The sequence below is a fragment of the Megalobrama amblycephala genome, linkage group LG24 (genome assembly GCF_018812025.1).
Source record: "Megalobrama amblycephala isolate DHTTF-2021 linkage group LG24, ASM1881202v1, whole genome shotgun sequence".
Taxonomy (NCBI): domain Eukaryota; kingdom Metazoa; phylum Chordata; class Actinopteri; order Cypriniformes; family Xenocyprididae; genus Megalobrama; species Megalobrama amblycephala.
Window position 1 is genome coordinate 16,461,113 of NC_063067.1, and position 14,804 is coordinate 16,475,916.

At 37.6% G+C, this 14,804-nt stretch overlaps 1 protein-coding gene across 1 annotated transcript in view; it reads right to left on the reverse strand.

The window, feature by feature from the left end:
* The window catches only part of xkr7a (XK related 7a), a 28,277-nt gene extending 21,373 nt beyond the window's left edge, over positions 1-6,904 (reverse strand). The window contains exon 1 of the mRNA XM_048178901.1: positions 5,357-6,904. Within this exon, the coding sequence (XP_048034858.1) occupies positions 5,357-5,874 (518 nt within the window). The 5' untranslated portion in view covers positions 5,875-6,904. The remainder of the gene's footprint in view (positions 1-5,356) is intronic.
* Positions 6,905-14,804: the final 7,900 nt, after the last annotated feature.

Consider the following 14,804-nt stretch of genomic DNA (forward strand, 5'->3'; position numbering starts at 1 on the left):
TTATTTAACAAATGTTTATGTTTTATGTTTTAATACATGTTGTCAAGATATTTATTAAAATGATTACACCTTCATTTTTTAGGTTCAACAAACACTTCTGAAATGCATGAAGTCATTTCTCTCAACACAGCCTGTGTAAAGGTGCCTTTTCTTCTCCAATGGTGGTGACTGATCCTGATTGATCCTGCTCATTTAATGCTGCAGGGAACATGGAATCGAAAACCGTCTTCGAACGTGTTCAGTGAACCAGGTAAGAGTACTCAGAGGGGACTCTCGGATAGGGCACACATTTTACACAATGCTTAGAAAATGTGAGAGACAGAGAGAAAATAAATATTTTATTGCACATCACTTAGTCATATCATTATTTTATTTCTTATGTAATTACAAGCCATGAGGGGAAATTGCTTTATAATAGCTAATTTTCATATCAAACAGCCCAGTTTTCTCATATTCTCTCCCTCTCAAGGAGGCATCTTTATTTTCACATCTATTTTCACATCTTTTCACCCGTTCTACTTTGCAACAGCTCACCGCTCTCTCGCTCTCTGACTGTCTGCTGCAGGTAAGACATGTAAACACTACAGCTATAATCCCTGTAATGCAGAGATGTGACAAGCTCAGTGCCGGTGGCAGCTTTAATGGCATTACTGCTAATTCCAATCAAACAAAGACAGAGAGCCTGGAAAGCTCTGCTCGGAAGCTTTTAAGCAAAGACTCAGTCAGAGAGTACTAGTGAAAGGTGAAGAACAGAAAGAAATCCATGTGTGTTTATTGCAGGTCAAACAGAGGTAACATGAAAGTGGCAAAATGTACTTCTTAAAAGGTGCTATTCTTAGCAATACTGATAGAAAGAGACAAAGAGAGAGCAGAAGATATTTCATTAGACATCAGCCTGCAGTGCAAATGTTGTTTTCCTTTCTGAAAATATTATATATTAATGGGAATGTAGCTCAGAAAGACTTCCCAAGGCTAATTTGTGAACAAAATGGGATAATGGTTCGATTTATTCAAATGAGATGAAAATTATTTCCCAATTCCTGCCTTATTTGCTGGCTGGCTGGCTTGTTTTGAATTACAAATATCCACATTCTCTTTCTGAAAACTGATAATTATGGCAAATATGCTATCAGAAAGATATCCTAAAATGAAAAGGTCAGGAGGAAAAGCATGAGCGACAGACAAAGAATGACACAGACGGCATGAGAAGAACAGCACATGTGTCGTGACAGAAGCATAAACTAAGCTTGATGGAAATGACCGGCAGCTTTGTGATATCAACGGCAGCAAACATCATTAACCCTGCATTACCCTGCAGGGCAGCCGGCAGCAGTGTCCAGTCAATCTGTCACTGCTGATCAGCGCAGGCATTGAGAGACAGGCACATCACCGCCTCTGTGTTTACAACCACAATTACACGGCACTCACTCGCTACACATGCCTCTAATATGTGTGGGTGTGTTTCTATTGATTTATATGTGAGTGGATTAAACTTTTGGACATGATTGTGGGCTGCAAATTTTCTTCTTGGCATTATTATGGAAATTGCTTTGTGTGTTGCAGCACGCTGTCTGTCAGCGATCAAGACTCTTAGCACTTGCACATTCTGCTCATGGCAACCACACTGAGCGAAACAACTGTGAGGAAGGGAAATCTAATGTCACAGTGTTTCTTGAGCTCAGTTTATCTCTTAGAAAATCATTATCTTTATGGCTCAACTTTTAGGTAAAATCTGCTGAATATATACTCTGCAGGCCCCATCAAGCACAAAAAAGAATGATAAAGAAAAGCATTTCTCATTCATCATAGTTACACTGTTAAAAAAATATCTGTTAAATTTACGGTAAAAAAAACGGCAGCTGTGGTTGCCAGAAACGTATCATTTTAGGTTTTACTGATTTAAACTTAAATTTACAGTAAAATACCATATTTCATTAACTGATATAATGTTAATTTATCATTCTAGTGAAGAACTAATATTTGTTTTATACAGTATCTCACAGAAGTGAGTACACCCCTCACATTTTAGTAAATATTTTATTATATCTTTTCATGTGACAACACTGAAGAAAGGACACTTTGCTACAATGTAAAATAGTGAGTGTACAGCTTGTATAACGGTGTAAATTTGCTGTCCCCTCAAAATAACTCAACACACAGACATTAATGTCTAAATGCTTGCCACAAAAGTGAGTACACCCCTAAGTAAAAATGTCCAAATCGGGCCCAATTAGCCATTTTCTCTCCCCGGTGTCATGTGACTCGTTAGTGTTACAAGGTCTCGGGTGTGAATTGGGAGCAGGTGTGTTAAATTTGGTGTTATCGCTCTCACTCTCTCATACTGGTCACTGGAAGTTCAACATGGCACCTCATGGCAAAGAACCCTTTGAGGATCTGAAAAAAAGAATTGTTGCTCTACATAAAGATGGCTTAGGCTATAAGAAGATTGGCAAGACCCTGAAACTGAGCTGCAAAACCATACAGCGGTTTAACAGGACAGGTTCCACTCAGAACAGGCTTCGCCACGGTCGACCAAAGAAGTTGAGTGGACGTGCTCAGCGTCATATCCAGAGGTTGTGTTTGGGAAATAGACGTATGAGTGCTGCCAGCATTGCTGCAGAGGTTGAAGGGGTGGGGGGTCAGCCTGTCAATGCTCAGACCATACGCCGCACACTGCATCAAATTGGTCTGCATGGCTGATGTCCCAGAAGGAAGCCTCTTCTAAAGATGATGCACAAGAAAGCCCGCAAACAGTTTGCTGAAGACAAGCAGACTAAGGACATGGATTACTGGAACCATGTCCTGTGGTCTGATGAGACCGGGATAAACTTATTTGGTTCAGATGGTGTCAAGCGTGTGTGGCGGCAACCAGGTGAGGAGTACAAAGACAAGTGTGTCTTACCTACAGTCAAGCATGGTGGTGGGAGTGTCATGGTCTGGGGCTGCATGAGTGCTGGAAAATAATGGTGGCCACACAAAATATTGACACTTTGCGTCCAATTTGGACATTTTCACTTAGGGGTGTACTCACTTTTGTGGCCAGCGGTTTAGACATTAATGGCTGTGTGTTGAGTTATTTTGAGGGGACAGCAAATTTACACTGTTATACAAGCTGTACACTCACTACTTTACATTGTAGCAAAGTGTCATTTCTTCAGTGTTGTCACATGAAAAGATATAATAAAAAATTTACAAAACACCAAACACCATCATGGTAACACACATGACCTTAAAAAATGCAATAAACATTAATTTTACAACATTAGATGTAACATAAAACCCTAATGTACATAACTGAATAGAAAAAAAAATAAGGAAAACTAAGAAGAAACATAGATATTTCAATGAAAATACATCAAATGTGAAGTAAATGTGATGTAAATTTTATGGTATTTTACTGTAAAGTTTCTGTACTATATACGGGGAATAACTGTAATAGATCTAACCATACATTTATGTAATTTTATAGTAAAATTACGTAAAATGTACTGTTTTTGGAAGTGAAAAAGAACAACGCAAAAAACAGTGGGTGAAAAGTGACTTATTACTTCCGGCAAGATTCTTAAGTTTACATACGATGGACACTTTACTATCCCATGAGGCCACGGGAGAGGATTTGTGAATGGAGTTGAAGGGACGTAACTGACACTGGTAGGTCATGTGACAGTAACAACATGGTGGATGTAGTACGTCCGGATTTACAGGGAAAAACTGTAATAGATCTAACCATACACACTGTAAAACCGAACAGTGAAATTAATTAAATTAAATGAGTTTGTTTCACTCAAATAATAATGAAAGTTCATTGTACTTAATAGAAAAAAGTTGCATGAACTCAAAATTTCATTGTAGTAAGCTGAACTTAATATGATTGAGTTAAGCTGCAGCAGATTTCTAATTCCCAGCATGCTTTGCGTCAGACCATATAAATAACTGTTGAAATTAAGTGTTATTTTGTGTGTTTTTGCTCAAGATTAACATATGGAGATATAAGTTAATGTTTAATGTTGTGTTATGTTGGGATTCAGGGGGGTTCTGTTATGTTAGTTTTGTAGGGTTACCACTGTGGTGAAGAGTAGAGCTTGTGGTTAGGTTGAGGATGAGCTGCAAAACATTTAAGACCACATATGTTGTTTGATTACATATATGCAAGTATGACAGTCTTGCATATAAGTAATGACAGTCTCTCTGATATTTATAATAGCATATGTTATTTGCTATGTAACATTTAACCAAGATCTGAACATCCGCTTCCATGGCTCTCAGCCCCGCCCCACTTGTCACAAAAATTTTAAGTTCTACCAACTTTAAAAAAAATGAGTTAGTTTACTTAAATGTTTTGAGTATTCTGAACTTATTGGGTTTTACAGTGCATATAATGTAATTTCACAGTAAAATGTACCATAAAATTACAGTTTTTGGAAGTGGAAAAGAACAAGTCATTGTAAAATTTACAGTAAAAATTCCCAGTGACATTCCCAGAATTCCCAGTGTGACACTTCACGTTTGATGTATTTTCATTGAAATAACTATGTTTAGATCTATTACAGTTATTCCCCATATATACTTTCTGTTAACCAATTAACAATTTTTCACTGTAGCATTTTTACAGTCTTTTACTGTTAAAATCATGATAATTTTTACAGTGTATGCTTAAACCACTGGCATTGGTAAATATGAAAATATGAAAAAGAAAAAAACTCTTTTCACTGGTCTAAAGACAAAGGGATTTCAGAGTATGTGCATAAGGCGATTTCTGGTGGACAGATTGAATGTGTGGATGAGTGGAGGAGTCTCTCCGGGAGATTATTGACCCAGAAGCTCATAAGAGGTGGAGGAGGAAGAGGAGGAGGAGCCTACAACCAAACGGCTTGGAGATAATGATGAACTGGCATGGGACAACAGGAAATACAAGGAGGATCCCTTTTCCTCACTATGACTGCAGGACATTCATTGGCAATGCAAACTAACAGAGGTTGAATACTGAGATATGTTGCATAAATTCTATTGGCTTTTTCACATCACTATTAATATGAACCACTAAGGTTCATTTTTAAATTATTATCTTATATATGGTCCCCTCAAATCCAAATATGTGAAAGCCTATTTAAATAAATATTGACTGCATAAAAAGTTTCCCCTAATATTTTCATACTATAACCCTTGCCATCTTGGAACTAGTAGTTTAATCATATGCCCCTGAATGCCTCTAGACGTGGGTGTGGATTTGTTGTAGAGAGGGCACGCCAGGGGAACGCACAGGATGACAGAACAATATGATGCTGAATGAACTGCTGATGTGACACGTTAAAGGAATCTACTATTTCATTATATTGAGCTCTACACACTCACGTACCTCCAGACCTGTGCCAGCTGAAGAATGTGTACGACGCTTTGGAAGAGCCACACGCAGGCTCTGCAGCAGCTCTGAGCCCTGCTCCGGGTTCCGGTGACCGCAGCGGAGCGGCCAGCGCCCCGCTGATCGCTGTCCTTGGTGCTGAAGTGGCTCTCCGCATTGGACGCCGCTACCATGGCAGCCGCAACCGTGCCGCTCCCGTTGGCGTCCGAGTAATCGTACGCGAACCATCGGAAGCTGAGCACCTGCACCACCACAGACGGAATGATGATAAAAACGAGTGTCAGAGCGAACCACCAGTAGTCCCGCCTGAGATAGTAGTCGGCAGCCAGCCACAGGTCTGAAGCCCCGTCCGAGAAAAAGACCAAGAGGGCGCAGAGGGTCCAGCAACAGTCCAGGAGCGAATACTCCTTCCCGGCAGGACGCCACTGGGGCGAGCGTTTCTCCAGCCCGGGGAGGCACGTCGGCGGAATGTCATTCTGCAAAGAAACGGCTGTACCGTCTGATTTCGCGGCCATGTTTGTTGTAGAAAGAGAGTAGATGGAAAGGAGACACGGGCGGGTGGGAGGGAGAGGGTCGTGTGTCTGTGTGGGAGGGAGAAAAGAGGGCAGGGACGAAAACCCTTCTCGATATTCCTGCTTGACTATCTAGCTCCTGTTTTTCCACCTGAAAGCAATTTATCACGGCAGTCGATGCCAATAACATGACATGACAGTAGGTGCGCGCGCACGTGTTTAGTTTTTATTCACAAGCCTATAATGTGATATAGCTATGATGAATAACACCGCGATAGGTGGATGACATCCAGAGACGAAAGGTGCCTCTGCAGTCCTGATTCAGATTCAATTTAGCGCCTGAATCTCGTTGTCTCAAGGGTGGATAAGTTCAGATCCAATTATGTTACAGCCACATAAAAATAGGACCATGCTTTATCGCTACATGCAGCAATAAATCATATACATTGAAACAAAACAGTTCAGTAGCATTATGCAAGTAATTTAATAGTTAATGCAAAAAAAAAAGTATACACATTCACACATATTGATTTATATTTTTATATTATATTTATAAAAAATATATATATTCTGAGTAGCCTATGAGGTGGGGCTGGTTTGATTGTATATAGCTAATATGATAAAATATTATGTTTTTTTGTAAGTCACTTAAAAGCGCCCGCTAAATAAATAGCCTACATGTAACTGTACAATAGACACAAAGCTATAGCAGTTAAAAGTGCTTCTGACTCTTCAAAGTCTCAATGGCTTGTAAACAGCGGCGCCCCGTGGGTATAGTAGCTAAATTAAGTCATAATCTTCCCTTGTAGTGCAAATGCATTATTTTAAAACAGCTCCCACCACCAACACAGCAAGTACATATTAACATACAAATCTGTGTTGAAAAAAGCAAAGACAGAAAATTTAGAATCAATCCTACTGATAACACTAACCAAAGGTTTACTAGCCTACATTTTACTGCAATAGAGTGCCCCAGGCATGACGCGTTTTTGTAGGCCAACCCGGAAGTTAGCGGCGCACGGGTTCCCTCGGTCGGTTGAAAGCCTATGCATTTTTCCCATAGACTTTTGGAAAATCGCAGAAAATAAGCTCTGTGTTTAACAAAGGGTTATGACACTTAAACGTTTTGTCTATCAAGATAATCTTTACAAGTTAACACAACATTTATAGATTTTGAAGCCTAAATAAAGTTGTCAGATATAAAAGGCTAACAGTAGGCTATAAACGGACTACAGTACACCATGGTCGCGGATCAACGTCGTCACCACCAAGCTTCCTCAAACTTTATTTAGAAAACAACTTTATTTAAAACACATGCTCGCTGATTATGATCTACGCTGTTATTAATACTTATCCACTTTTTTATGAGAAATGCTGTCCAAATGTCCCGTTTTTAATGATGACGTCTAAAGTCCCCGCCAAAGGAAGTAGTCCCTTTTAGCAATTTGTTAGCAACCGCCGATTTTAAGACACAGTAAAAGTTCACAATTGGGTTATAACTGGTGTGTTTTATGTCACAGATCAAAACGTGAAAGTATTTAGAGGCTTTGTTAACCACAGACCTTATTTCAGACGATTTAGCAAAAACCCATTCAAAAAACCCATAGACTTTACGGCGTTGGAACCGGAAGTCCTAAAATGCTAACTCGCTTCCGGGTTTTGCCTACAAAAATGCGTCATCCCTGAGGCACTCTATAAAGATTTTTTTTAGCAAGATACTTAGCTTTTCAGAACACCTAATTCAAGTTTGTGCAATAGCAAATACCGAAATATCCAAATACATGCTATCCTTTTTTTTATTTACTAATCACTCCAGGCATAACGCTGCTTTATGCACTGATAAGACTGATACTTCAGAGCCGTTTCTGTGCTAGTGCTGCCCCCTCCTGGAAATGAGGGCTCTGATTGCAGTTTGGCAAGGACGTGAAAGAAGGGTGAAAAATCAAAACCACTTTAGTCCCATGGTCACTTCACAAACTGGGTAAGCAGAAACGCTAATGAGAATAAGGTAACTAGACAGTTCATTTCTGGTACTGCCTGGTCTTAAAAGTGAGATGGGATGACATCCCCCAGTAACTTTGTGCCGACATCTGCCATGCGTGGTATGATGATCTGGGCCACGTGTGGCGTGGAATGATGGATCTTGGGCAGGCTGCTCCTGTTTGCCAGATCTGAGCCAAAAGCAGGCCATAGCAATGCCACATGTCAGCCAAGAGCAAAGAACTAAACCAGGACCTTATGTGAGCCACAAAATCTTTATATATTATTTATAGAATCAAACAAGCCTGTTAACAAGCAGAATCACTGAAGGAAAGAAGAGAACAGAAAAAAGGACAAACAGAAACAGAACTGACTTCAGCCACAGCCTTAGATGAAATCAACTGAAGATGAAATTTCTCCAGATCTCAGCAGAGGAGGATTAAACAACTCCACAAACAGCACTACAGCTTCACATATTACTAACCAGGGTAGCGTTTCCAAAAAGCATAGCTGATTGTAGAACCATTGCCACCAATGGAGCTATGATCAACTTAGGCTTACAATGCTTTTGGGAAACGCTACCCAGATTGACTTTATTTCTGTCATTCATCTACAGAAGTTCTTATTGAGAAATAATAGTAGTTTAACGCTCATGTGTGTTTCATTTGAAGTCACCATAATGGTGTTTCCATTATTTGAGCTCTTAAATCTTATGTTTGTCTTCTCTAGCTGCTGTGACAGTGTGTTTGTTAAACACATTTGCAGTACAAAGAAAGCTGAAAAGAGGTCAGATGATTATTTTTGCTATTGATGGTTTTATGATTGTCATGAAACAGCCAGAATCACTGATGTGATGTCAATTGGAAGTAATAATTGTGTTGTGCCATTAATACATTTAAGTTACTGCAACATGAGATCACACTGTATTACAGAAATCAATTAGAACAATGAAAATAAAACTATGAGCTAAAAATAATAAGCTATATTGATAAACACAAATGTGAGCAATCAGCATATGAATCTCAACAATGGTGACAACAAAATATTCAGACAATCAGGTCAACTCTGGACATCACAAAAAGCTACTAAAAGACAGAACAAAAACCACAGCAAAAAATAAAACAAATAGTTAGAATTAAAGAAAATAATAGGACAATTCAGCTGCATAATTTATTCATGCTGTGATGCACGCTAGGAGTTTTGTACTACTGTTCCCAGCATGCATTGTGGCATGACACTTTTGATTGTCACCATTGTTGAGATTCATGTGCTGATTCTTGATGTCTTTGTGTGTCAGCTCAGATTTTTTTTTAAAACTAATTTCTGCAAAATAGCATGTCATGTTGCGGTAACACAGTTTATAATGTAAATGTTTTACTGGAAAAAAAAAAAAAAAAAATCTTTTCTTATTTAATATTTTAACCTTGTTAGAATTGTTCTAAATATCTAAAATGTCTTAAATCCAGATGTTTTTCTTGTTTTCTGAAAAAAAAACAAAAAAAACAAATAAAGTGAGTTTTTGCTTAAAACAAGCAAAATGATGATCGAAAATTTTATTTGAAGACCTGAGGATCAGTTTGATTAGGGTTGGAACAAAATGCAAACCTGTGGCTCTCCAAGAATTTAGTTTATGATATAAGCAATACATACACAAATAGCAATACATAGGGCACTATACCTTTAATATGTTGTGAATTTTAACATTATCTATGTTTTATACATTTGGTTAACAATAGCACAGTCACACCTGCATTTGCTAAACCATTCACCAAAAATTACAACCATAATCTTTCATGTCTTAACATAAAAAATGTTTGTAAGTATATTTCAACCTAACCACAGGCTGTACTCTTCAGCCCAATGGTAACCCCAAAGGCTCAGACATACCAGAAACCATTTTAAATTCCAAAATAACAAATCATTAAACACTAATAGATCTCCGCCTATATTAATATTGAACAAAACACATGAAATAACACAACTTTATGAATTTTACATATAATGCTATTTTGTCTTCATGTCTAAATATTGTATCAGTATATAGCCACATGATCAGTGTATATATTGCAGTACACTGAAAAATATAAGCACTAGTTTCCCATACATGGAAATGTATTATGTAATATATCACATTATAATTTGCAGTATATTCTCATATATTTTTGATATGTAAAAGGGTCTATGGTTGGAAAGTTGCTTCAGATTGACTGCCTGCAGCGGCCAACTTGAAACTTTCACCTGCACACCCACTGAAGCTAAGCAGGGTTGAGCCCGGACTGTTTCTGGATGGGAGACCTCCGGAGACTGGGTTGCTGCTGAAAGAGGTGTTAGAGAGGCCAGCAGGTTTGATCAACCTGTGGCTTAAGTGGGCCCTAACGCCCCAGTACAGTCGCAATAAACTGTAGTGTATAAAGGGTTAACATAAACCACAGAATATAAGGGGTGTAACCCTGTAAAATAGTCCATACAGCACATCACATACTGCCCAATGCCCCAGTACAGTCGCCAAAAAGTTATTACTGAATAAAGGTTAAAATAAACCCCAGAAAATAAGTGGTGTAACCTGGGGCAAAAATAATCCCTTAGTTAGTTAGTTTCACATCACAAATGATATAATACTTTATTTAGCCTATTACTTACAACTTACATGGAAGCACTCTATTTTTTTTTTTTTCATTCACTATTTTTTAGTGTTTTTGAAAGAAGTCTCATATGCTCACCAAGCCTGCATTTATTTGATCAAACACCACTCTGAAACAGTCTGAGCTGCTCCAAGCAGGACTCGAGCAGGGGTCACTGTTATGCTGCATTATGATTGGTCAGATCGCCTATCAGTCCAACTCACAGCAAAGAGTAAATTGTTGATATTGCACATCCACACAAAAGTTTTTTTTTTAATACATTACACTTGTGATGGGAGAAACAAAGCTTTTCAAAGGTTTGAAAAAATTGAACCAAAAACTGACACTCATTGAAATCTTGTAACCGAACAAATCCAACCGAGATTTCATAATCAAACAAAACCGACCGAGATCCTGTAACAGAACAAAACCAACCATCATTGAAACCTAATAAAGGAAAAAAAAACATCTAGAAGCAGAACAGAACCAACTGTCATTGAAATCTCATAAAAGAACAAAACTGATTGTCATTGAAATCTCTTAACTGAACAAATCCAACCATCACTAAAATCTCGTAAAGGAACAAAACTGACTGTCATTTCAATCTCGTAAAGGAACAAAACCGACTGTCATTTCAATCTCGTAATGAAACAAAACCGACTGTCTTTGAAATCTCGTAAGCAAACAAAACCGACCTCATTGAGATCTTGTAAGCAAACAAAAGCAACTGTCATTAAAATCTCGTAAAAGAACAAAAAATACTGTTTTGAAATCTTGTAAATGAACAAAACTGACTGACAACAAAAAACCGACCAATCTTTGAAATCTCGCAAAGGAACAAAAACGGCCGTCACTGAAATCTTGTAACGAAACTAAACTGACCATCATTGAAATCTCGTGATTAAACAAAACCTACAGTTTGATTCGTTTCAAATTCAACTGTCGTTGAGATGTCATAACCAAACAAAACCGACCGTGATCCCATAACTGAACAAAACCGGTCATTATTGAAATCTAGAATTGGAATAGAACCAGCCGTCATTGAAATCTCATAACAAAACAAAACAGTCAACCATTGAGATCTTGTAAAGGAACAAAACTGATTGTCATTGAAATTTCGTAAAGAAACAAAACTGATTGTCATTGAGATCTTGCAAAGGAACAAAACCGACTGTTATTAAAAACTAACAATCATTGAAACCTTGTAACTGAACAAATCCGACGGTCACTAAAATTATTATTGAAATCTTGTATTTGAACAAAACCGACTGTCATTGAGATCTTGTAAAGGAGCAAAACAGACCATCATTGAAATCTTGGTGACCAAGAAGCTGATGGTCACTCTGGTTGAGCTCCATGATCATATATGGAGATGGGAAAAACTTACAGAAGGACAAACATCATTGCAACACTCCACCAATCAGGGCTTTATGGCAGAGTGGCCAAACTCAAGCCTCTTCTCAGTGAAGACACATGGAAACCCACTTGGAACCTAAAGGACTCTTTCATACTGGGCAGAAGGTTCACTTTCCAACAGGACAATGATCCTAACACACAACTAAGACAATGTAAAAGAAGTTTATGGACAACTCTGTGAATGTACTTGAGTGGCCCAGCCGAGAGCCTGGGCTTGAACCCAATCAAACATCTCTGGAGAAACCTGAAAATGTCTGTCCACCGATGATCCTCATCCAACCTCACAGAGCTTGAGAGGATCTGAGAAGAAGAATGGCAGAAAATCACCAAATGCAGATGTGCAAAGCTTGTCACATCATACCTAAAAAGACTTGAGGCTGTAAAGATGCTTCAATTAAGTACTGCGTTAATGGATTGAATTCTTATGCAATATTTGAGTTTTTCAGTTTTTTGCTTTGTCATTATGGTGTATGGAGTGTAGATTGATGTGGGGAAAAATAATTTAAAGCAGTTTAACATAAGGCAGCTGTATATACACACACACACACACATGCAAACAAACAATAATAAAATGAAATGCATGTACAGTAGCTGAAAACACCATTCGTCCAAAAAACAAAAACTTGTTTTAAAATGGCCGATATATATTTGTTTGTCAATAATATTATGAGAGGACATGTGAAACTAAGCAAATCTTGCCTAACAAAACAAAGTCCTTAAACGACCAGAAAGGGGCAGTGCGGTAGTCTCTTTTAGACCTTGATCCAGAGCAAAATATTACAGAAAAACTGTGGGGGGGAAATCATGTGTATGAGTATTTTTATTAATAAATAAGTGAAAAGTTACAATTTACAACTGTATTAGTCTACTCAGCCAAACGCTCAATGAAGGGTGCTACTAATCACAACAAACAGATATGGTTATGTTATCAGAAAATAACTTTACTTGGTCTATTTACTGTTCAAATAGTTTTAAGGGAGTCATTGAAAACCAAAGGCCAGGACCGTACAAATATGTGGTTTATTATTGTTCATAAATATTTTATTCAATTTTTGACAAACAACATCTTGGAAAGCACTGGTAGCCTTCAATTATTTATGGACTTTAATGTTTAAAAGGCCCCTAAAATCAATAGTTTCTTAATAATGGACATTATTTTTTAATTCTGTTTGAACAACATGAGGTTTATGAACATAAATTAAAAACCTAAGACCCTTCTGACAATTACATCACTGCACACTTATGTACTGAAAACACGGCCTGGGTTTCTACAGTCAATCATCAAATCTTGACAGGCTGAGACAAAGTAAGGCATGGACAAAACACATCTTTCTTGCTTCAGAGTCTTCTGGCTGCCTTGTTTACAAAAATGAAATGTCCTCAAGCATTTCAATGACTAGCTAGTCAAGTAATCAATATGGTTAATGAAAAAGAAAATGACAACCAAAAAATTAATTATTGAGAGGCCACAAAATTATTAAATTCTTAATAAGACCTAATTGTTGTTTACTAATAATAAAAAAAAAAAAAACTTGAACAGAAATTGTATTTATATTTTTATTCAGTGATATTTTTATAATAGATAATAAATAGAACACTTTATTATTTAATGACATGTGCATTTATGCATTTGGCAGACACTTTTATCCAAAAAGAATTACATTGTATTCAAAGTGTTTTATCTGTTCATACAGTTTATCAAACCCATGGCACAGAAAGAATAAGACAATACATTCTTCTAAACATTCTAAAATGTAACATGCATTATTCAGTCACTCTATATGCAACTTATTTTCTCACTTAATCAATCTGTATAGAAGAACAAGTTAATTTATGCATTCTTGATATTATTATGCATTCCTTCAGTCAAGAATTTAATTAAAATAGTTTAAAAGCTGAAGTGAGACAGGATGAAGCATGGCATAAGGAGCATATATCAAGCATTAGAACACCATCTGGCTAGTACTTCACACCACACAGACAAAAACAGATGTTTCTAAGATCCTTCACAACAGCGTGTTCCTTGTAAGCTGACAAAGATCAAGAAAACGTGCTCTCAATCCCACCGCAGAACAAACAGATGAAACTCAGAAATCAACAGTTTCTTCAAATCCCCACCCCTTCCCACCTGTCTGTACAACATTTCACAGATGTCAAACAAATAGGATTTGTGGGAAAGATTCTTGTCTTCATTTAGCACTAACATGTCATTCTGAACCACTATCAAACCATTTAGTTGAAAATAAATGCTTACAAGCTCATTATTGTATACAGGCACATACTTTATTATCAGTACAGTAATATCTCAGTGATTAAATATCAAAATCTTCAAATACCAAGAAATTATGTTTCTGCATTCTTTTAAAGGGTTAGTTCACCCAAAAATGAAAATGATGTCATTTAGTACTCACCCTCATGTTGTTCCACACCTGTAAGACCTTCGTTCATCTTCAGAACACAAATTAAGGGTCCCGTTCTTCGTGATCCCATGTTTCAAACTTTAGTTAGTGTGTAATGTTGTTGTTAGAGTATAAATAAAATCTGTAAAATTTTAAAGCTCAAAGTTCAATGCCAAGCGAGATATTTTATTTAACAGAAGTCGCCTACATCGAACGGCCAGTTTGGACTACATCCCTCTACTTCCTTCTTTAATGACGTCACTAAAACAGTTTTTTGACTAACCTCCGCCCACAGGAATACACAAGAGTTGCGTTTGTAGAGTGTGTTTGTCGCCATGTCGTCGAAACGCTGTTATTTTCATCCCGCAGTCCAATCACCGGGTCTGATTCCGGCTCAAATTGATAGGGTAAAATTAAAGACATGTTTACAATAACACTGAGCGCGTGCATCTCCACGTTATGGTAAGAGGCGTGACCTTTCCGGGCAAGGTGCGCTAAACTGCTGTCGAATCACAAC